The sequence below is a fragment of the Pollachius pollachius genome (genome assembly GCF_949987615.1).
Source record: "Pollachius pollachius genome assembly, chromosome: 5".
Classification (NCBI taxonomy): domain Eukaryota; kingdom Metazoa; phylum Chordata; class Actinopteri; order Gadiformes; family Gadidae; genus Pollachius; species Pollachius pollachius.
In genome coordinates, this window is record NC_136938.1 from 21,555,128 (window position 1) to 21,574,084 (window position 18,957).

Below are 18,957 nucleotides of genomic sequence, written 5' to 3' on the forward strand. Positions count from 1 at the left end.
GAAGGCGTGCGTGTGAAGGCGTGCGTGTGAAGGCGTGTGTGTGCACTTGTGCGTGCGCGCATGGGAGCTTGTCTTTGAATAACATAAAAATAAGGGCCTTTTATGCTAAGCCTTGCCATCTGTCCGGTTATTCGTTTTCTCTAACCCTCTAATGCGGGATGAATAATTATAGTAAGAAACTAATGGTTAAGGGAAAGACTTAATGCACACAATAACAACAAATACGGCCGCTGATTGTATCTGGAACCACTGAGCATTCAGACGATTAGCTGATTGTTGTTCAAGCAGAAATCCCGGGCCGACGGTGGAGCCTTGAATTGAACATGACTCACTTGTATACCGACCCTCCACGGGTCTATAAACTACAAGGAATACGGTCAACTGTGGGGTCAGAGCCCGGTCACCTTTACAATACCGAAAAACATCAGTTGCTGTTATTTGACACAAAGCACCTCCCCCGAGACATTGAGTGTTGAAAATTCCATTTTCAACCTTAAAACGTGATTTTCGCAATGGATTTAATAAAATAGAGCATTGCAGAAAAGCAGAATGTGTATTTAAGTGTGTTTGGTTGACGGCTGGTTCAAGCAGCTTCAACCTGGCCCAAGTCAGACTGCTTGGACTCATGGCTGTGTGAGCATTAAACCAGCCATCACCCCACACACCCACAGAGATGTTGGGCAAGGCAGCATACAAAACCTACTCTGTGTATCGCATTTACTCTCAAACTCTGCAATTAACCGCTTTAAACATCATCACCCTGTGTCCTCGTCATCAGAGAACACCTGTTAAGCCACCTAGGTGGTGTGTAGCAAGGGACAATGTGTAGCAAGGGACAATGAGCGTTAGTTAATCGATTTAATTTCCTAAATTGGGTTGTAGACCTTTAGCGTGTGGAGAGAGATACTTAAGAACACATCAAGTAGGCCTGTTAGAACATAACATGCAAACAGAACGGACAAAAAACTATTATGTGATATTCAGTCACTACGCACCCACATTGTTGGATACAGCCTGATAATCCGGGTATAAATTTAATTGTCCTCTCTAATGGGTATGAGGTCCCTCTCTTCCTTTTTCAACTCAACCTCTTAATCCGCCCCATCACTGGGGGTTTCAAGTGGTTCAGGCAATCTGTGCCGTCTCTAATATATTCTCATTACCCCGACCACTTATCAGGTTATTTTGGAGAACGCTTGTTTTGGAAGTGATACATTATTATTATCACCATCAAAACATTCAAAGGAAAGAAATATATCATTTGAATAGGTATTTTCGTCGTTTTGTCGGCTAATGGAATCCTAAATGGAAATGGGAAAAATGTTGATGTTGAAAACAGTACCATAACGGTTCTCTGCAGTTGTATAATATTATATTAGGGTTATGCTTAAGTCTAGCTCTAATGGTAGCACATGGAGCATTCGTTCTTCCAGGGTTAGGGGTTCGATTCCCACTGGGTCCACCTAAGAATATGTGCATTCATGGAAATAGTAAGATGCTTTGGTTTAAAGTAATGGACCCTGGTCGCAGGGGTCCAGAGGTCATTCCTGATAGGTTCAATGTGTAATTTCTCGATCTAATCCAGCTGTGAGAAGCCTACTGAGCCTACAGAAGAAGGAGACGCCCTTGGATGATTGGAAAGGATGTGAACATTCAAGAGGGTTGAGCAACCTTTCTTAGTTTCTTTTTTCTAAATTTAGCCTCGTCTTTTTTCTGAAGGTCATAGCAGATTGTAAGCGGTAGATATTTGAATATCATTTATATTAAGTGTGAATTCCTTAAATAATCCCAATTTTATATTCAGATGTTACATTGTTTTGTGTTTCTGATGCTAAAAAGCTTTAGGGTGGATTTATACGTCTCACATATTCTTCATTTATCTGATTACATGCAAGCATTATTGTCTGGGGTTTCTCCAGATACAGAAGGCCAGATAATTAAATACTTAATTGTTGATACAACCATGATGATTAAACTGGAATCAGTTGAATGATTATCAAGTGGTTATACGACTGTTTAAGCTGATTATAAACCATTTGACACTGCAGAAAATGCTTGCAAGCAGTATGTTATCTCTACATCCATCAATGGCTTAAATCGTATCTTTATAATATATTCAGTGACAGCCAAATCCCATAAATAATGTATATTATCATCTACTTATCTAGTATGATAGAAAATATTAATTGAAAATATATTATCCTTAACCTAACCCTATCATGCACTCTTCACACCCCAATTCCCTTCTTTCTGTCTTTTCATTTTTTGCTTCTTATCTTTCCATGGAGAGCACAATAATCTTAGTGTATGTGACAGAGAGCGTTTGAAAGAGAGAGAGTGTGAGAGAGGGGAGATAGAATAATAGGAAATCAGGCTGAAGAGGTTTTATTATCAAGAGCTATTTACATTTTTTTAGAAACAATGCACGGTGAGATGCAATGGTTATATATTTTCTATTTAGAGAGGAGCCAGATCCTCTTACCAGAGCAAGATCCTACAAAGCTCATTTAGACGGAGAAATCAAACATTAAAGCACATTTTTGGAAGGAGTCATAATTGAATACAGTTTTTCTTTATTGTAACCTATTTAATCTCGCAAAATGTGTAGTTTACAATTATTAATCTTACCTATTTAGTGTTACTTCCATAATTCCATTCTGGACCACTAGAGAACCATACAGCTACAGTAGAACCATAGTTGGAGTAAAAGTAACAAGTATCATTGATGTTTAATAATAGTCAAAAAGTTATGTCGTGGAATCAATGTCAATCAGTCTCTCAGTTGTGATATAACAATTCAGATAATTCATATTTATATAAAATATTTATTCTGAATAGCTAATTGATTTGTAGACAGAGATCACATATATAGATAAGGAAGGAAGAGAAATGGTATGAAAAGCTGCTACTATTGTGTGAGTGTCTTGTAATGGATCTAGTTTGTGTATATTCCATGACAAGGCGTGAGGGGTCCTTGTTCAATTGACTGGTTGAATTGACTGGTTGTTAACAGTAGCGTCACTAGGCTGTTTAATTCGGGGCCGAAGCCCCGGATATTATTTAATCAGCACTGAATGTGATTTTTGGGTAAAAAAACAAACAAAAAAAAACGAATGGAACTCAAGATGTTTGGGGATAAGAAGCACAGCAGTCAGAGAGCTATTTAAAGCTATAATAAACTGAGTACTTTGTTTATTTAGGTAAAGCATTATCAAAAAATGTACATGCACAATAAAGCATACAAAAAAAAAGTTTTTCCCTCTGGGCTAAGCCCCGGATGTTTATGAAACCTAGAAACACCCCTGGTTGTTCACCCCGGCTACATTATCTCATAAAATAATATAATCTCCATGCAGTACATGTTTGACTGCTGACAAAACAATGAGAGAAAATGAATACCAAAAAGCCCAAATATGAGTCTCGAAATTTGAAACTGAGATTTGCAGAGAGATGGGAAAAGTAAGTGGTAGCCTAATCCCGGGTACCGCCTTTAAAAAGTACTTTCCTTTTTTTTAAATCCCTGTTAACACCCCCTTAAGATCAGTTTCAATTAGCGGAGGACAGGTGTGTCACATCAATGCTTAACAGAATAAGAATCCATCAGATAAGGCTTTTTATTTCTAAATATATATGAAATAAAATACAGACAAGGACGGCGGACAAACAAATGATATAGAAAATGACGGAATGAATAAAGTCACTCAATGTACAGTAGATTATCTGACAAACACAAATATGTGGACAACATTACAAATATAAGAACGAGTATAAAAATCTACAATTATGGAAAATGTGTTAAAAAATATACAGCGTAAATAAAAAATATATATTTTATTCAACAGTATTATTCTAACCTTGAATTGTACTGTAATTGAGGGAATCAGGTCTCTGTATCGGCGGAAACTTGCAAATTAAAAGTCCCAGAGAGCGAGAGTGAAAAGGTGCTATTGGTACATCACAACGCTTGCTGAAAAATAACTAAAGTGCTGCTTCAAGGGAGTGATGTGAGCATAAAATCTAGTCTTACGAATCACAAAAACAGAAATAAATATATTTGTGGTACCAATAGGAACCACAAATATACAAAAAAGCTTATCAGAGGTTGAAATAACACAGCTTGTCTTTAAGAAGGAGAAAAATAAAACACCTTTGGATTATTACCCTGAAAAAATTCTGTTGAATCTCTTTCATATTCATAAAACAGTTTAAAAATACTACTAATAATAAATAAACTTTAAACTTCATGAACTAGGCTCAACCCAGTTCTGGAAAAGTTTGTTTGAAGTACAGGCCCCAGTCCTGCGCGGTTGAATGGCGGCCAAGAAGGAGCCCCTGCCTCACCCCCTCATCACAGACCAGACCGCCTCTTCATTTGCCTATGAGATACTTCCTGGAATACAACACAGGGTTGGCTCCTCTCGCTCGCCACCAGTAGAAATAACAGCGTCACAGCTTGATATCTTAACTCTGTATGCATAGAATCTCAAACTAAGGGTGACATGGAAACACTTTTAACAATCACAATGAATTTCGACCAGAAACAAAAATGGCGGATGAGTAGAAACACAGGAACTGAAAGCCTCCAAGGTCTCACACCTCTAGCGTGCCAACCCACAACACCACTGCTACCCTTTTTAACCACTTTCTAACCACATTGACATGCACGGCTACACTATGGCCTATGTGTTTAAAGTGACTATGTGTGATTAAAACACTGAAAGATTGAATTATATAACAATATATTATTTAATTCATCTCCCGGGGGTGACATTGTTTGTCAACAGCAGAGAGGACAAATGTTCAGCAAAGGACCATTGTGGTGTGGGTGTTGTTTTATCCCTATTATTATTCCAACAGATTGGCTGCAGTTCTTCGCTGCCCCCCCCATCCACACACACACACACACACACACACACACACACACACACACACACACACACACACACACACACACACACACACACACACACACACACACACAGGGTTTGTCTCAAATACGGAACAAGACCCGTGGAGCCGCGGGTCTTGTTCCGTATTTGTCCTTTGGTCTCCAGTGAAGTGGTGAAGGCCTCTTGCTTCTCTTGCTACTGTTTCTCCTGGACTTGTAGCATCTGCTGCCTGGTGGAGCCGGTGAGGCTGCTGCTTCCCAGGGTGGAGTCTCCCTCTTCACGCTTCTTCACCCAGCCCAGCACGTAGAAGCGCAGCATCAGGAAGAACCCTGCAGGGGTTAACCACATGGGGATCAGGGATCAGACTGCATTCATGTCAGACGGACAAATTCGCCAACACCGCGAGATTCGCAGAGGAGAAAGAAATCTGTGCAAATCTTACTGCTAGAGGAGAAGATCACAGCAGCAGCAGACTCTAGGGGCGCTGGTTGTAGTCTTTTCGCTCGGTTCTCCGTATCAACAGTGGGGCTAGAACGGAGCGAAAAGACTACAACCAGCCCGCCTTTCTGTTTCCGGTCAAGGAGCAATGAGTCTTCCAACCAAAATCAATGGATTTACAAAATGCCAAATACAACACGACAAAAACTGTATTTCGCTACAATACTTGATTAGGAACATCAACGAACACCACTAACCACTCGGTGAGTTGCACATTTCTGCAAACGTTTAGGGTTGTTTTAAGGACAGTTTTGTGAATAGGCCTACCCATAGCCAGCCATTGTGAAGCAGGCAGGGGCGATTCGAAATGAGCCAAATACCCGAGACAGGACCAATTGTCCAAATTTCGGTGTCAACCACTCTATTTCATCCTAGACAAACCAGAAAGGGGGCTCAATGTTAGTTTTTTTTTTTACAATCTACCGCAGTAGGCTCTAGCTCTATTGATTTCAATATGAATACCTAAAGTTACAGTATTTCTATTATGAAATGGATTGAGCCATAACTGCAACCATTATATTGTACTTTTGTGAGCCTTAAGCCTAGCTCAGTCATTATGCCATACCACATCACCTCCTGCTGTGTAGGCCTAATGAGCTGCATTGAACACAAGAAAATCTATTGAGAACACCAAATCCATATTTCCTGTTATTTTGGCGAAAGTAATGCAAAAGTAATGTAAAAGTAGTGTAATGCCTTACAATTCAAAGACAGTAATATTGTAATGTAACTAATTACTTTGAAATGAGTAACAAGTAATAAATAATGGATTACTCTTTTGAAGTCACTTACCCAACACTGTATATACCGAGTAGGATCATTTTAAATGTAAGTCCAAAAAAGTGGAAGTGTGTCCCGCCGTCCACTGCTGCCACCTAGTGGGGGTCAGTGTCTCTCATCCTACGTCATCCAGTCAGTCAATATTGTTGGTTATGGGGTACTTTCCCTAAACTGTCTTCTCCCTCTGTTCAGTCTGCCGACCCGCCTGTTAATGAACCCTCACCTGTGCGACTACCCGCCTGTTTTTGAACCCTCACCTGTCCAACTACCCGTCTGTTGCCTAACCCTCACCTGTCCGACTACCCGCCTGTTGCCTAACCCTCACCTGTCCGACTACCTGCCTGCCATCAAGCCCCTTGCCCCGTTCCCCGCCTTTACTTATTTGTTGCCCTCAGTAAAACCCCCTTTCAATTCCTCTCTGTGTCAGTGTCTCTCTGTGTTGAGTATTTGGGTCCACCTGCTCTACTTCCCCACAACAATATGGTACACTACTGAAACTACCCTGTATTGACCACCACCAGGAAACCCACTAGAACAACCAGGTTAGCATGCCTTAGGGAGGGGATGTCTTTACTGCTCATTTTTAGGCTGTATTGATTTGGAACAGGAAAGGGCAATGTCAAACATTTACTCATAATCCTCATTATGGAGAAGTTAATCCTAGACCTTAAACCAGACATCATTAATCATTATACCGGATACATTAACTCATGAATCGTGATTTTTGCCTTAAGTGTGCAGTAGGCAACAAGCTGCCCTTTGGCCCTAGACTGCATCCGACAAGGTCTCAGGTGGCTGTTAGTCCTCCAACAATAGGACAATGATAATGTATGATTATGTCCAAGACTTTACATATGCTAAGAAATATATAAAATATTTGTGCGCCACCATGTTTTGCTTGTTTAAATTAATATATAAAGTTATAATGTGTTAGATAACACATTATCATATTGATGACACATCCATGAAGTACTTTTAACTGTAAATACTTGCTTAATATTTAGTCATGCATGTTGTATATCCTATTTAGGCGATTCCAGTATGACACATCAATATTATAACCAATGACGTTAATATATTTTTAAATGAAGAACTGTGTGGTCCCAATAGGAACCAACACTTAAGATAAGAAGGAGCACAGTGTACGTAAAGGATATATGTTATACTCTGATAAGCGCTAAAGCCTTGATAGCAAGGCAAATATTTCGAACTGACTCAAAACTCAAAGCATACTGCACAACAGAAAGCTGAAACTGTCAAATCACACTACACAACAGCAGACTGAAAGTCTGTGTCAAATCACACTACACAACAGCAGACTGAAAGTCTGTGTCAAATCACACTACACAACAGCAGACTGAAAGTGTGTCAAATCACACTACACAACAGCAGACTGAAAGTCTGTGTCAAATCACACTACACAACAGCAGACTGAAAGTCTGTGTCAAAGCACACTACACAACAGATGGCTGAAATGTTGTCAAAGCACACTACACAACGGCAGGCTGAAAACAGTATCAAAGCACAGTACACAATTGCAGACATTGTCCCTTTTCATGCCAGGATTCACAAAAAAAATAGGCTCTTCAAACCAACCAACTCAAATTTCAAGAGAATGGTTTCTGAGGTTGTTTCTGATGTAGAAATGTGTCTATCGATACTTACTAACATAGACAATCTCACAACTCTAAAACAGATATCAGGGTCACTGAGACAAAGACTATTGACTATTTGATATTTGTCAGAATATGCATGAAAAGATTGCTGAAATATATATATATTCATAAGGAAAAATGTTGTGAAATAATATATATTATTTTAACTGAAATCTTTCAATATTAATCCAATGATAACAAACGCCCCTACGACGTTGACCATAAGGACCACCTCAGAGGCAGAGAGAGACACTGACAGATCTGCTGCCCACCTTGAAACGAGTTGAGGACGCAGGACAGGAAGAGGACGAAGGTGCTGAGGGGTCCAAAGTCCAGGAAGCCCAGGCCCCAGGTGGTCCCGAAGAGACAGCTGAGCCCCCAGATGCTGAGGAAGGCCACCTTCCTGTGCCTCCACTTGTTACGGTCGCGGATCTTCCAGTAGACCAGGAAGAGCATGAGCAGGCCTGAGGACACCAGGCCCACCAGCATGCTGACGTTGGTCAGGTAGTGGGCCAGAAGGGCCTCTGGGGTGGTCCTCATCCAACACCTGGAGGTGGAGGTCGCAGGGTTTAGTCCAGAGGGCGCTTTGACTCAGAGCCACAGAGCTCTGGGTTTGAACCCCCTTGTCCACCGGCTACCAGAAAGCGTACTTGAGCAAGAAGCCTAACCCATCCTCCTCATTAATGAATTTACTGTGAGTGAGACTTCGTATCGAACAATCTGCTAAAAAGGAGTAAATAGTGGATCAAAGTAGGAACAGTGATTTCATTCGATGATGGGATGTAGTGATGCAACTGGTGATATTTTGATTGGGCTGCTTGGGGTTTGTAATCTAACCTATTTTTATGTTCATGTTGTGTTATTTAGCCCCACTGAATGCTTTCCCATTTGGCCTGGAGTGAATTAAACAAAACTAAAGAACACAAACTACCTGGAGTTTGCACCCATTGGAAACAACACAGGGGCCTCTGTCCTTTAGTTAAACATCTCCCTCCTATGATATAAGGACAGTTGCATTGCGGGGAGGGGGTGGCCCTGTGTTTAAAGGCTCAGTGAAACTGTTGTCGGTCACTCTGCTATAGAGGAGACTGTTGAATGCATACATTTAAAATGTTCTTTTTATACAAAAAGAAAATAACCAGCTTCTTCTAATTCTCCTCTGTCCTAGACGCAATGTCTCATAAAGGAATTGGCAGGACAGGTCGCAGGATAATGTCATTTTTTTCCTGCTTTTGCAATGAAACTTGGGTGGTGTTTATCTTGACTTTTAAGTCTACATGCACACCCCCCCCCCCACCCCCCCCCCCCCCCCCCACACACACACACACACACACACACACACACACACACACACACGCACACACACACACACACACACACACACACACACACACACACACACACACACACACACTTACATCAAGTAAGGGTTGGAGGGATCATCGCTGGGCACCACCTCCAATATACCGTAAATGTTTCTCATGGCTACAAGGATGAGGACTGGAAGAGCTGGTAGGGCTGAGAAACACGTCGAAACACCGTTACACTTTGGACTCATATACTTATTTAACCTCTATCAAAATACATCACCTAAAAATGGTGATGTATTGGGGTACCACAAGGTACCCACAAGCCATGTTACCATCTAATTCAGAACATATTAAGAAAGAAAACTGTGTGTAAAAGAAAATGGGTACATTTCCACACTTGGCCTTTTCAACCCACTGCAGCATAACGTGCACAGCTACACCTCAATGGAAACATTACTACAGACAAACATGTGACTCACCGGAGCCTATCAGGTACCAGAAGCACGTCCTGGGGGAGGGGCTAAACACCATGTAGACCCTCCAGAAGGTGTAGAACACCTCTATGGCCATCCAGGTGAAGGAGCTGAGCAGGGCGTAGTGGAGTACCGCCCCCACCCAGCGGCAGAGCCCCTCCCCTCCCACGTTGGCCAGAGTCCCCGTGAAGAAGAAGAGCAGGTTGAGGAGGAAGAGCGACCCGGCTAAACCCAGGTGGACCGGGGAAGACTGCTCCTTCGCTCTCCTGGAGAGACGGACGGACGGACGGAGGGGGGGGGAGAAGAGAGAGAGAGAGAGAGAGAGAGAGAGACAGAGAGAAAGACAGCAAGAGAGACAGAGATAAAGACAGAGAGCGAGAGATAAAGACAGAGAGAGCGAGAGATACAGAGACAGAGACAGAGAGAGAGAGACAGAGACAGACAAAGAGACAAAGAGAGTGACAGAGAGAGAGAGAGAGACACAGAGACAGAGAAGTAAAGAGACAGAGATAGCAATAGACAAAAGGGAGTGGGAGAGAGAGATAGACAACAGAGAGAGAACATTACATAATTGTATTAGTTAAACAAACTGCGATTGTTTTGGCATTGATCATAATAATTAAATTATGAATTTAAAAATATCTGCATTATGAACTATTATTATAACATTAATCTTATAATTAGTTTGAATCGATATCAGCACAAAGCAGGGCTCTACAGTTGGACCTAAAAATAGACATGTAGGAACCAGCGAAATAATTTACGAGCACGTGTGCAAGCAAAGAAAAACACAAACTGTAAAATGCACTTTTCAACATTTTTGCTCGCAGTTTGCATCCAAGTGAAAGGGCTCTGCAGAGGGAGAGCAGTGAGCTCCGGGCTGATAGATAATGTAGGTTCTACAAGAGGTTCTCTTTTCTTCTAGGTTCTGTTTCCTTGAACTTCTTTCAGCCTTTTGCTGTAAAAATGTATTTTATTGAAATATTTTACACCTCTTGTCATTGAGATATTGAAGACTTATTCAAAACATTGCTGCTGAATAATGAATATGCGTTATATGAAAAAGTATTGAAGCAATGCCAATTCTGTTGGTAATTAATTTTCTTTTTTTCTCAAAAATAATATAAAAATACAGATGAGAGTACTGATAAAGTCCCGAACCGTATTCTAGAAGTAACGGAAATTGTAGTTATATTGATAGGATTCTAATAATAGTGTGTGTGTGTGTGTGTGTGTGTGTGTGTGTGTGTGTGTGTGTGTGTGTGTGTGTGTATGTGTGTGTGTGTGTGTGTGTGTGTGTGTGTGTGTGTGTGTGTGTGTGTGTGTGTGTGTGTGTGTGTGTGTGTGTGTGTGTGTGCGTGTGTGTGTGTTTGTTGCACAAGCAGTATAAATACTATGTTATAAATTATCTGTTGATAAACTATTTTACTCAAACATTTTTCCAAGTACTCCTATGTTTCTTTGTGTACTCCTGCATGTTTCCTTTGGAAGCACATGCACTCCTCGGGAAAAAGTTTAGCATAGAGCCCTGGATGTGGCACTGTGTTGCTAATTAACATCTCAGTCTAGGCGTTACCGTTTGTTGCAGAGGAACATGATGAGGGCGACACAGCTGACGGTGGACAAGGCGTTGCCCAAGGATGTAATGACTGTCAGGGCCAGCAGGTGGGGCACAGCTCTACGCTCCAGTCGCTGTAAGAGCCCAAAAAGATTTTGCTCAACAATTACATCTCTTCAGGGTTATCCATCTGTCTGTCCGTGTGTTTAAAAGTCCAAATTTTAAAAATTGTCAAATAGCTGTTGGATCCAATAAAATAATTTGGAAATCCAAATGATCTTTGTTGCTATATCTTTTGCTTAATTATTACTTTCCTGAGTAAGTAGCCGAGTAATAAGCTGGATCATGCACAGAGAGACGGTCGATATTGTGAAATAAAGCCTGAGGTTGCTATCTTGCTATAATGAACATATATGCTTGATGACGTGACTTGATCTGCCCCCCTTCAAGAGACACAATGATAAAGACAAAGACGCACGCTGTCTCTTAGACAACTTACCACCATTATGGTGAAGTATGTCAGATGGTTGCAATGGCACTCTGTCTTATTGGCTCCCATGTCTACTGTCACACACCCATCCTCCTTCCAGTTGACCTTCTGTGGATCTACAGCAAACCAGGGTTTGTATGAAAGGCCGAGGCGGGACACGGTGCAATCAGGCAGGCATGAGGTCATGGAGACGCTTAATGGAGAGGGTTTCCATGGTTACGATTTGATACACACCTGTCTTGGTGTCCCACGAGACACATTTTCGTGAATGGGTTTTCTGAAAATGGAAAGAATATTGGGATTCAAAATGCATTGGTTGAAGATGAAAATCTCTTCAGGCTAGAAAACGATAGAAGCTTTGTGCTCACTATATTGTGTAATTCTAAATCCATATAGTGTTAAAACTGTATAAAATATTTTTTGGTATTTTTAAACTGCGATCTGCAACAAACACAATATCACACTGCAGAAGAGTTTGAACCATTCAAAGCATTGGTCTCATTTGGACCAATGGAGAACGCACAATGGAGAGCCTTGACAACAAATGGTCAAACTTCTCTGCAATGTTTTAATAATTCATTTATATGTTTTATCGGAGTGATTAATCACTTATATTTGAAAATAGTGGTGCATGACAGTGGCCCTGTGAACAGATTTCTTGGCACAAATTCATACTTAAAGGCAATTTGACATGTAAAAACTGTAGAGATATACTGATCCCTATGTGGATGCACACATGTACACACACATTCACTTACAGTTAAGGTGTCGTGGTGGAAACCAATCCTGATGGGTTCGCTCAGATTAGTGATGACTTCATTCTCCACGGTAATTCCCACCACATCCCCCAGTATTTCCCCACCCCTCTTTGGCTCCTAACACACACACACACACACACACACACACACACATACACACACACACACGTTATTAACCAATTATCCAACAAAATATTTGTGTGTTTGAGTTTCATTGTGTGGGTACAAAGAGATTTTATCTCTTGGCTCCACGCCTGAGCTTTTACATTCTCAGGAAACACCACCAGTTCCCGATCACTAGAGTCCTGTACAGACATGCCCCCTGTCCTACCCCCTAAAGGAACAACCAGGCCATGTTCTCTGACAGAAGGCCGTGGGCTGTACCTGGAACAGAGTCTTGTTTCTGAAGAAGGTGCACACCAACTTTGCTGTCTTCCTGGAGGCTGGTTTCAGAGAGGGGGGGAGGTGGATGGAGGGGAGGGTGTCTGGGTCTGCACCGTCAGGGGCCTTGAGGACAGAGAGACAGACAGCGTTACCTTCATGTGACCATAGGAGGGGGATGACACGCTGATGAGCCATGAACAACACGGTGTAGACTGAGATGTTAAGTAGCGTTTGACTCTCAGGAGGTTCTGGGTTCAATCCCCAAACTGCTCCTACCGGCTCCTTATGTTAATTCGTATTTCTTTTTAAAAGGCCTCGTTATCAATGCTGCGTAAAAATGTATCTGTGTGTAAACCGTGGGAATCATCAATTTGTGTTTGGCTTTAAAATGTGAAAAAATCAGGAGTGCATTTATGCACAGGCTGTGACCATGGGCACAGCATGCAATAGACAGAATTGGAAAATTACAAAAAATCGCAAACATGGCCAATACATGCTTTTGTTTGACCATTTCTAATCTATCTTGATTCATTTGACTATTTTGCCAATGGCTGATTTAAAAAATGTTATAGAATAACAATCAGTTTGAGGTATGTATGAGAAATGACAGATCTATTGTTCTCAGAGGATGTGGTGCAGGCTGCTGGCTGCTTTACAAGAAGGGAACGTGTCTTCAGACAACGCACCGACTTCTGGTGGTCTCAAGGCTTCACCACTGTCAGGTGTTTGGTAATTAGGACTTCTCAGTGAGAGTTCAGAGAACTTACAAGGTTTCCCAGAACTCACTAAGCATTTTAATGGATTTAAGTCATTGACGGTATCATCCCTTTACACACACACAGTAGCCTAAATTTAATTTGAGATATGAAGAGGGCCGTCCAATCCAACATTTCAGAAACATCACAGGAGTGATAGACTTCAATCACCATTCGACAATGAATCAAATCACATACAGAGAATCAGAGAATCACCATAACCATCAATGAGGATGTAGATGCGCATCTCTAGAGGACATTAAACACTCCCACACCGCATTGTATTGTTTAGAAGAGAGCACAGCAGAGAGTGTACAAAGTGTTTTCAAATAATTAATTCCATGCTCTGCTTGATGTGTGCTTCATTCGGAAGAGCCGATGAGATGGACGTCCTCCCACGGGCTGGCAGTAAACGGGTCTACTTCTGTTATTATTGTCCAAAAAAGTGCCACAAACATTCAAAAGTAACCTAGTGGCTGTTATATCATTTATAACATCCAACTGCATTGTAAGGTTATTTGATCATTTATTTAATCCTGCAGTGTACACTTTTGGTTCTTGCTGACCGCTGTGGGCTCTGTGTTCATCATGGTATGAAACAGTGGCATGATGGGGTAGACCTCTACTCAATTACTTGGGATGATCATTGCGTGCAGGACATGAGTAAATATATGAGTAAAAAATTGGTTGAGGTGAGGTTTATCAGTGGAGTGGATATAAATATATATTGTATTATTATTATTTTGTCATAATAGCACAACGTTCTTTTATGTCCTGATGACGGTTCCTGACCATCCTAGCCCTGCTCCTGACCTTCGTAGCCCTGCTCCTGACCTTCGTAGCCCTGCTCCAGACATTTATAGACCTCTTCCCGAGCCCCAGTAGGCTAGCCCTGAGACTGTGCTGAATAACCCTGTTCCGAAACGAGCAGATCCTCTTGTTGAACTTCCTAGCCCTGTTCCTGACCATCCTAGCCCTCTTCGGCACCTTCCTAGCCCTTTTTTTCAAGCCTGAGCCAGCTAGCCCTAAGCCTGAGGTGCCTATCCCTCTTCCTGAACTTTCTCCATCGCACCCCCCTCAATCCTTGAGGGGGGGTGTTATGAAACGGTCCCTCCCCAACCCCATTCACTACCTGCTTTTCCTGTGCCATTGTGTGGAATGTTTGTCCCCTGTGTTAATTAGTAATTATTTTGACCTGTTGCGGAGTTCGTGTGGAGGAAGGCTGAGCACCAGATCTTTGTCTGCAAACTCTTACATTAAACCATCCTGTGTCCTTGTCTGGAGGAGCCCAGTAAACTTCTCATCATGTCTGGCAGCCACCTAAAGTGCACTGTAGAGGTGTGTCATCGTTGTATAGATATTGTATAGACAGTGTGATCGCTGTCTGAAACTTTTGTGGTAATTTCCACAAGCATGAAAGTTCCAACATCTCGCTCAAGTGACACCTTCACCACCCCTGATGTAACCTGCATCAGGGTTTGTTCAGTTTCGTTTTGATGTTGTTGGGGCTATTCTGCCATTCGTTCCTCTTTGCAGTAACCTTTTAAATGAAAAGGTACTCTCCAAACTAAAAGAGGAAGTGGTACTGATGAGTCAACCAATTAAATTAGTAAAAAATATTAAAATTTTTAGGTTTCTATATATTTTAGCTGTGTGTGTGTGTGTGTGTCTGTGTTTTGGTGTCTTACGGGGGCCTTGAAGTCAAAGCCCTGGAAGTTCCCCTTCATCTCCACCACGGTGGCTTTGGTTTTCGGCAGGGCCACGTTACCCACCACATGGGAGCCCATCTCGATCCCCTTGGTGCTAGACACACACACACACACACGCACACACACACACACACACACACACACACACACAATTAATGATTGTGATGATATACAGTCACTTATTGTAGAGGCTATGCTGATCTAGATGAAAATATCAATGAGAAAATCATGGTACATTGAACAGTTAACATATAAACATATTTGAATATTAAAATATAAGGTATGAAAAAGTTTCAACAGCCATGATTTGAAATGTAGATTTGGTTATGCAAGAACAGTGGCTGCGACTGCAGGTTAATGATCTGAAATGATTGACTCAGAACGGTGCATGTGAGCCACGACCATGTTTGTGGACTGGTCGGTTCCCAACAAGTAGTATGGCTGTGGCCTGGGCCCTACACCAGGGGCGCCCCACCGTCTTTGAACCAAGATCAACTCTTACAGTGGCCAGTCTGCCGAGATCTACCAGTTCAGATAGGGAGCCGTATTACTGGTAGCCTACACACGTAGCCACATTGACACCTTCATCGCCTACCCTTTCCTCCGCTCTGCATGCGTCCTCGTCACTCCCTACCACTCGCTTGCTTACGCTTCATCACCCTCAAGCTCCCTGTGAACACATTTTTCGCACTGCCTCTTCCCCTCTGCGTGTTCAGCAACGCTTGTTCAGTTTGGTGTCACATTTCTCGACCCGGTGTTTGCAAACCAAACTGCTGAAATTAAAGTTCTGTCACAAAACAATATTGTTTGTATCCTTTTTGGAATTTGTTCACAAAATTCCCGGAGCTCTCGTAGAGGGTACACAGTGTATACGTGCATATATACCTACTATATATATACCGACTATACCACTGATTCAAACCAAACGTTTTGTACCTTATATACTGTATGGTCACAAGGTTTACAAAAGGCCAAAAATTAAATAAACTTGTTTGTATTTGAACATGTCAAGACCGGAACAGATCAGAAGTGGTGAAGTTCTGCTTCACACTGTACATGTCCTGCTCATACGTACTGTGGCATCCCGACCCCACTGGGAGGATCCGGGGGCTTGTGGTGGAGGGCGTGTACCACCGCCATCCACCAGCCAGCGGCAGAGAGCAACACACCCCTCACCCCCATCAGCCTGATGAGGGACACCTGGCCGGAGGGAGGACACGTGCGGGCAGACCTCTAAAAAGGGAGCGGAGGACTGACTCTGGAACACAGTGGCTAAGAACGACACGGAGGCGCTCACGGAGGCCCCAGAGACTACGAGGCTCGCGGAGACCCTAGCTCACTATTACCGTTCTTGTTTTTTGTTGAACTCCTGTGAATAAACGCCGACAACGGCTTAAACCCGACTCCAGAGCGTGGTACTTGCCGTGAACCCAGACACGGGGGGAACGGGTTCCCACAGTACGCCCATAACACATAACTCTAGCTTGTGACCGTACACCACATGTGGGAATGTTTTGTGTTAATTCTTGAACACTGAGACTTCCTCTGTCTTCGTAGCTACCCAGCTTTGATGACACCGAGTCTCATACGGCTGAGTTCGTTTAGGAGGGGGAAGTGTTTCCTGTAAAATAACACGTCATGATCACATTTATGTGGTGAGAGAATGGAGAAGAAAGGAGAAGGTAAATTACATGTACATTTGGTTGGATCTCTGGCTGGCGTTGTCACAGAGCTCCTCTCCTGGTAAGAAGAAACAAGTCTGGTGATTATTATGTTGTTCCTCCCCTTCATCCTCCTCCCACATTTATCTACAATGACAGACCGACACACACACACCCACCCACCCCCACACACACACAGTCTTGTAATTGGCATAATTACTGTTTACTATTTAGTGGCTTAACAGACGCTCCTTTCCAAAGCGAAAGGTTTTTGGAAGAGCCATGTCAACCTGGTAAATGAACAGGAAAAGGGAATCTTCCCAAGGAGGTCTACAGGCAATCTGTGGACATAGGAGTTGGAGTCCAGAACTCTTCAGATGGGAGTAAAACGCCCTAGCCACTGGAAAATCCGCCCCCTCAATTAAATAGGAGACATCTATCCATCTACCAATCCAACTATTTACCAATCCATCTATTTACCCATCCATCCATCTACCCATACATCCATCAATACATCGACCCATCCATCTATCTGTCCAGTCTTCCATCCATCCACTCATTTATCTCCCCATCAATCCACCCATCAATCGACTGCCCTTCTATCTATCTATAAATAGTTCCAACAATCCAGCCATCCACCTATCCATCCATCCATCCAGGGTCCAACATATTTTCTCATTTACCAACGCGGTGGCAGATGTTCATTTTGAAATCAATATCCATCCAGGATTCTTACTGCAGTTGAGGGGTTCTCCCAAGAAGACGTAGGCGGTAAGCACTTTATCCACGGGGCTGTCTCCTTGGACGGAGCCGTTGGCGATGCCGTACACTCCGTCTGGCTGGTTCCTTCCCTCAGGCGACAGATCTGTGCACGAGCAGGTCTGCATGCACGAGGGCTCGCATAGGGTGACATTCTGCTCATGCAGCTCCTGCTCGGCTAGCTACAGTCAAAACAAGACATGCATTGAGTACATAGGTGTTGACGTGACAGTTGAATGACAGTTCTGAAACTCACATTAATGACTTTTTTCCCGCCATCCACACTAGTTTAATCATCAGGAATGAGTAAATACAGGGACCCATTCCTGATGATGTTACAGATCATAGGTTCTAGCGTGGCTTCACATACCTCCAGCCAGAGGTGGTCCTTCAAAGGTTCCCAGTGCACACAGAATTTGGTCGACAGAGCCACCGGGTCAATCTTTAAGGACTTGGACTCGGTGCACTGAGAGGTGATCTGTCCGACCACCGACAGTGAACTGTCATTGGCCGACACGGTGATGTTCTCACAGCCGGGCGAGAGGTTGTAGTTCAGTGTGAGGGTGTTGTTACCGTGGCGCCAGCTGCCACAGAACTTGAAGTTCTTGTCGTATACGCAGGAGCCTGACGAATGGAGGAGACGCAAAATAGGTGCACGGTTAATGACGCCTAACTGCACGCGGTTAACGCAAACAGGTTCATTACAGTAGAGGGACGGCAGACATACTAAAGGTTAGTGCAAAGTCTGACTAGACTCAGACAGGTCCGGAAGGTAGAGCATATCCTAGCCCACTATGTGTGCGCATGGACATTGGTGGCCTAGGTCTAATGGTTTTGGTTGGTAGCTTGCAGGTACTTTAGCTTCATTGAAAGTATTGCTTTCAATGAGCTTTGAGTGTGTTCGACTATGACAGACGAAAGTATGCGGACCTGTCTGGGCATAGAGAGACATAGATAAGGGGTATAGCGTGAGAAAGAGGGGACAGAGAGATGGACAGATAGCAAGAGAGTATGGGGGACAGGGGGCAGATAGCCAAGGAGAGATTAAGAGATAGCGAGAGAGAAAAAAGATAAGACAGACAGGTAGATGGACATGTAGAGAAAGGGGGAGTGGGGGGGAGTGATATATAGAGACAGGGATAGGGAAAGATAAAGAGAGACAGAAAGAGGGGCTAGGGAGAGAGAGGGAGAAGCATGAGAGAGTAGAAGGAGACGGATAGACTGGTAGAAAAGTAGAGTGGGGGAACAGATAGACAGAGATAGATATATAGGAGAGAG

At 42.8% G+C, this 18,957-nt stretch overlaps 1 protein-coding gene across 3 annotated transcripts in view; it reads right to left on the minus strand.

The window, feature by feature from the left end:
• Window positions 1–5,028: 5,028 nt before the first annotated feature.
• Window positions 5,029–18,957, minus strand: part of adgrg1 (adhesion G protein-coupled receptor G1) — a 31,187-nt gene continuing 17,258 nt past the window's right edge. The window contains exons 1-14 of one of the 3 annotated variants that reach the window (XM_079737414.1): window positions 18,407–18,541; window positions 18,050–18,303; window positions 17,657–17,861; window positions 16,951–16,999; window positions 15,239–15,353; window positions 12,796–12,918; window positions 12,412–12,528; window positions 11,888–11,930; window positions 11,663–11,769; window positions 11,182–11,297; window positions 9,612–9,871; window positions 9,241–9,340; window positions 8,095–8,369; window positions 5,029–5,218 (exon numbers count right to left, since the gene is read on the minus strand). In XM_079737414.1, the coding sequence (XP_079593540.1) occupies window positions 5,085–5,218; window positions 8,095–8,369; window positions 9,241–9,340; window positions 9,612–9,871; window positions 11,182–11,297; window positions 11,663–11,769; window positions 11,888–11,930; window positions 12,412–12,528; window positions 12,796–12,918; window positions 15,239–15,353; window positions 16,951–16,999; window positions 17,657–17,807 (1,590 nt within the window). In that variant the 5' untranslated portion in view covers window positions 17,808–17,861; window positions 18,050–18,303; window positions 18,407–18,541 and the 3' untranslated portion in view covers window positions 5,029–5,084. Of the gene's footprint in view, window positions 5,219–8,094; window positions 8,370–9,240; window positions 9,341–9,611; window positions 9,872–11,181; window positions 11,298–11,662; window positions 11,770–11,887; window positions 11,931–12,411; window positions 12,529–12,795; window positions 12,919–15,238; window positions 15,354–16,950; window positions 17,000–17,656; window positions 17,862–18,049; window positions 18,304–18,406; window positions 18,542–18,957 lie in introns of those variants that run through there. The other 2 variants (XM_079737412.1, XM_079737413.1) reach the window with 2 other exon arrangements.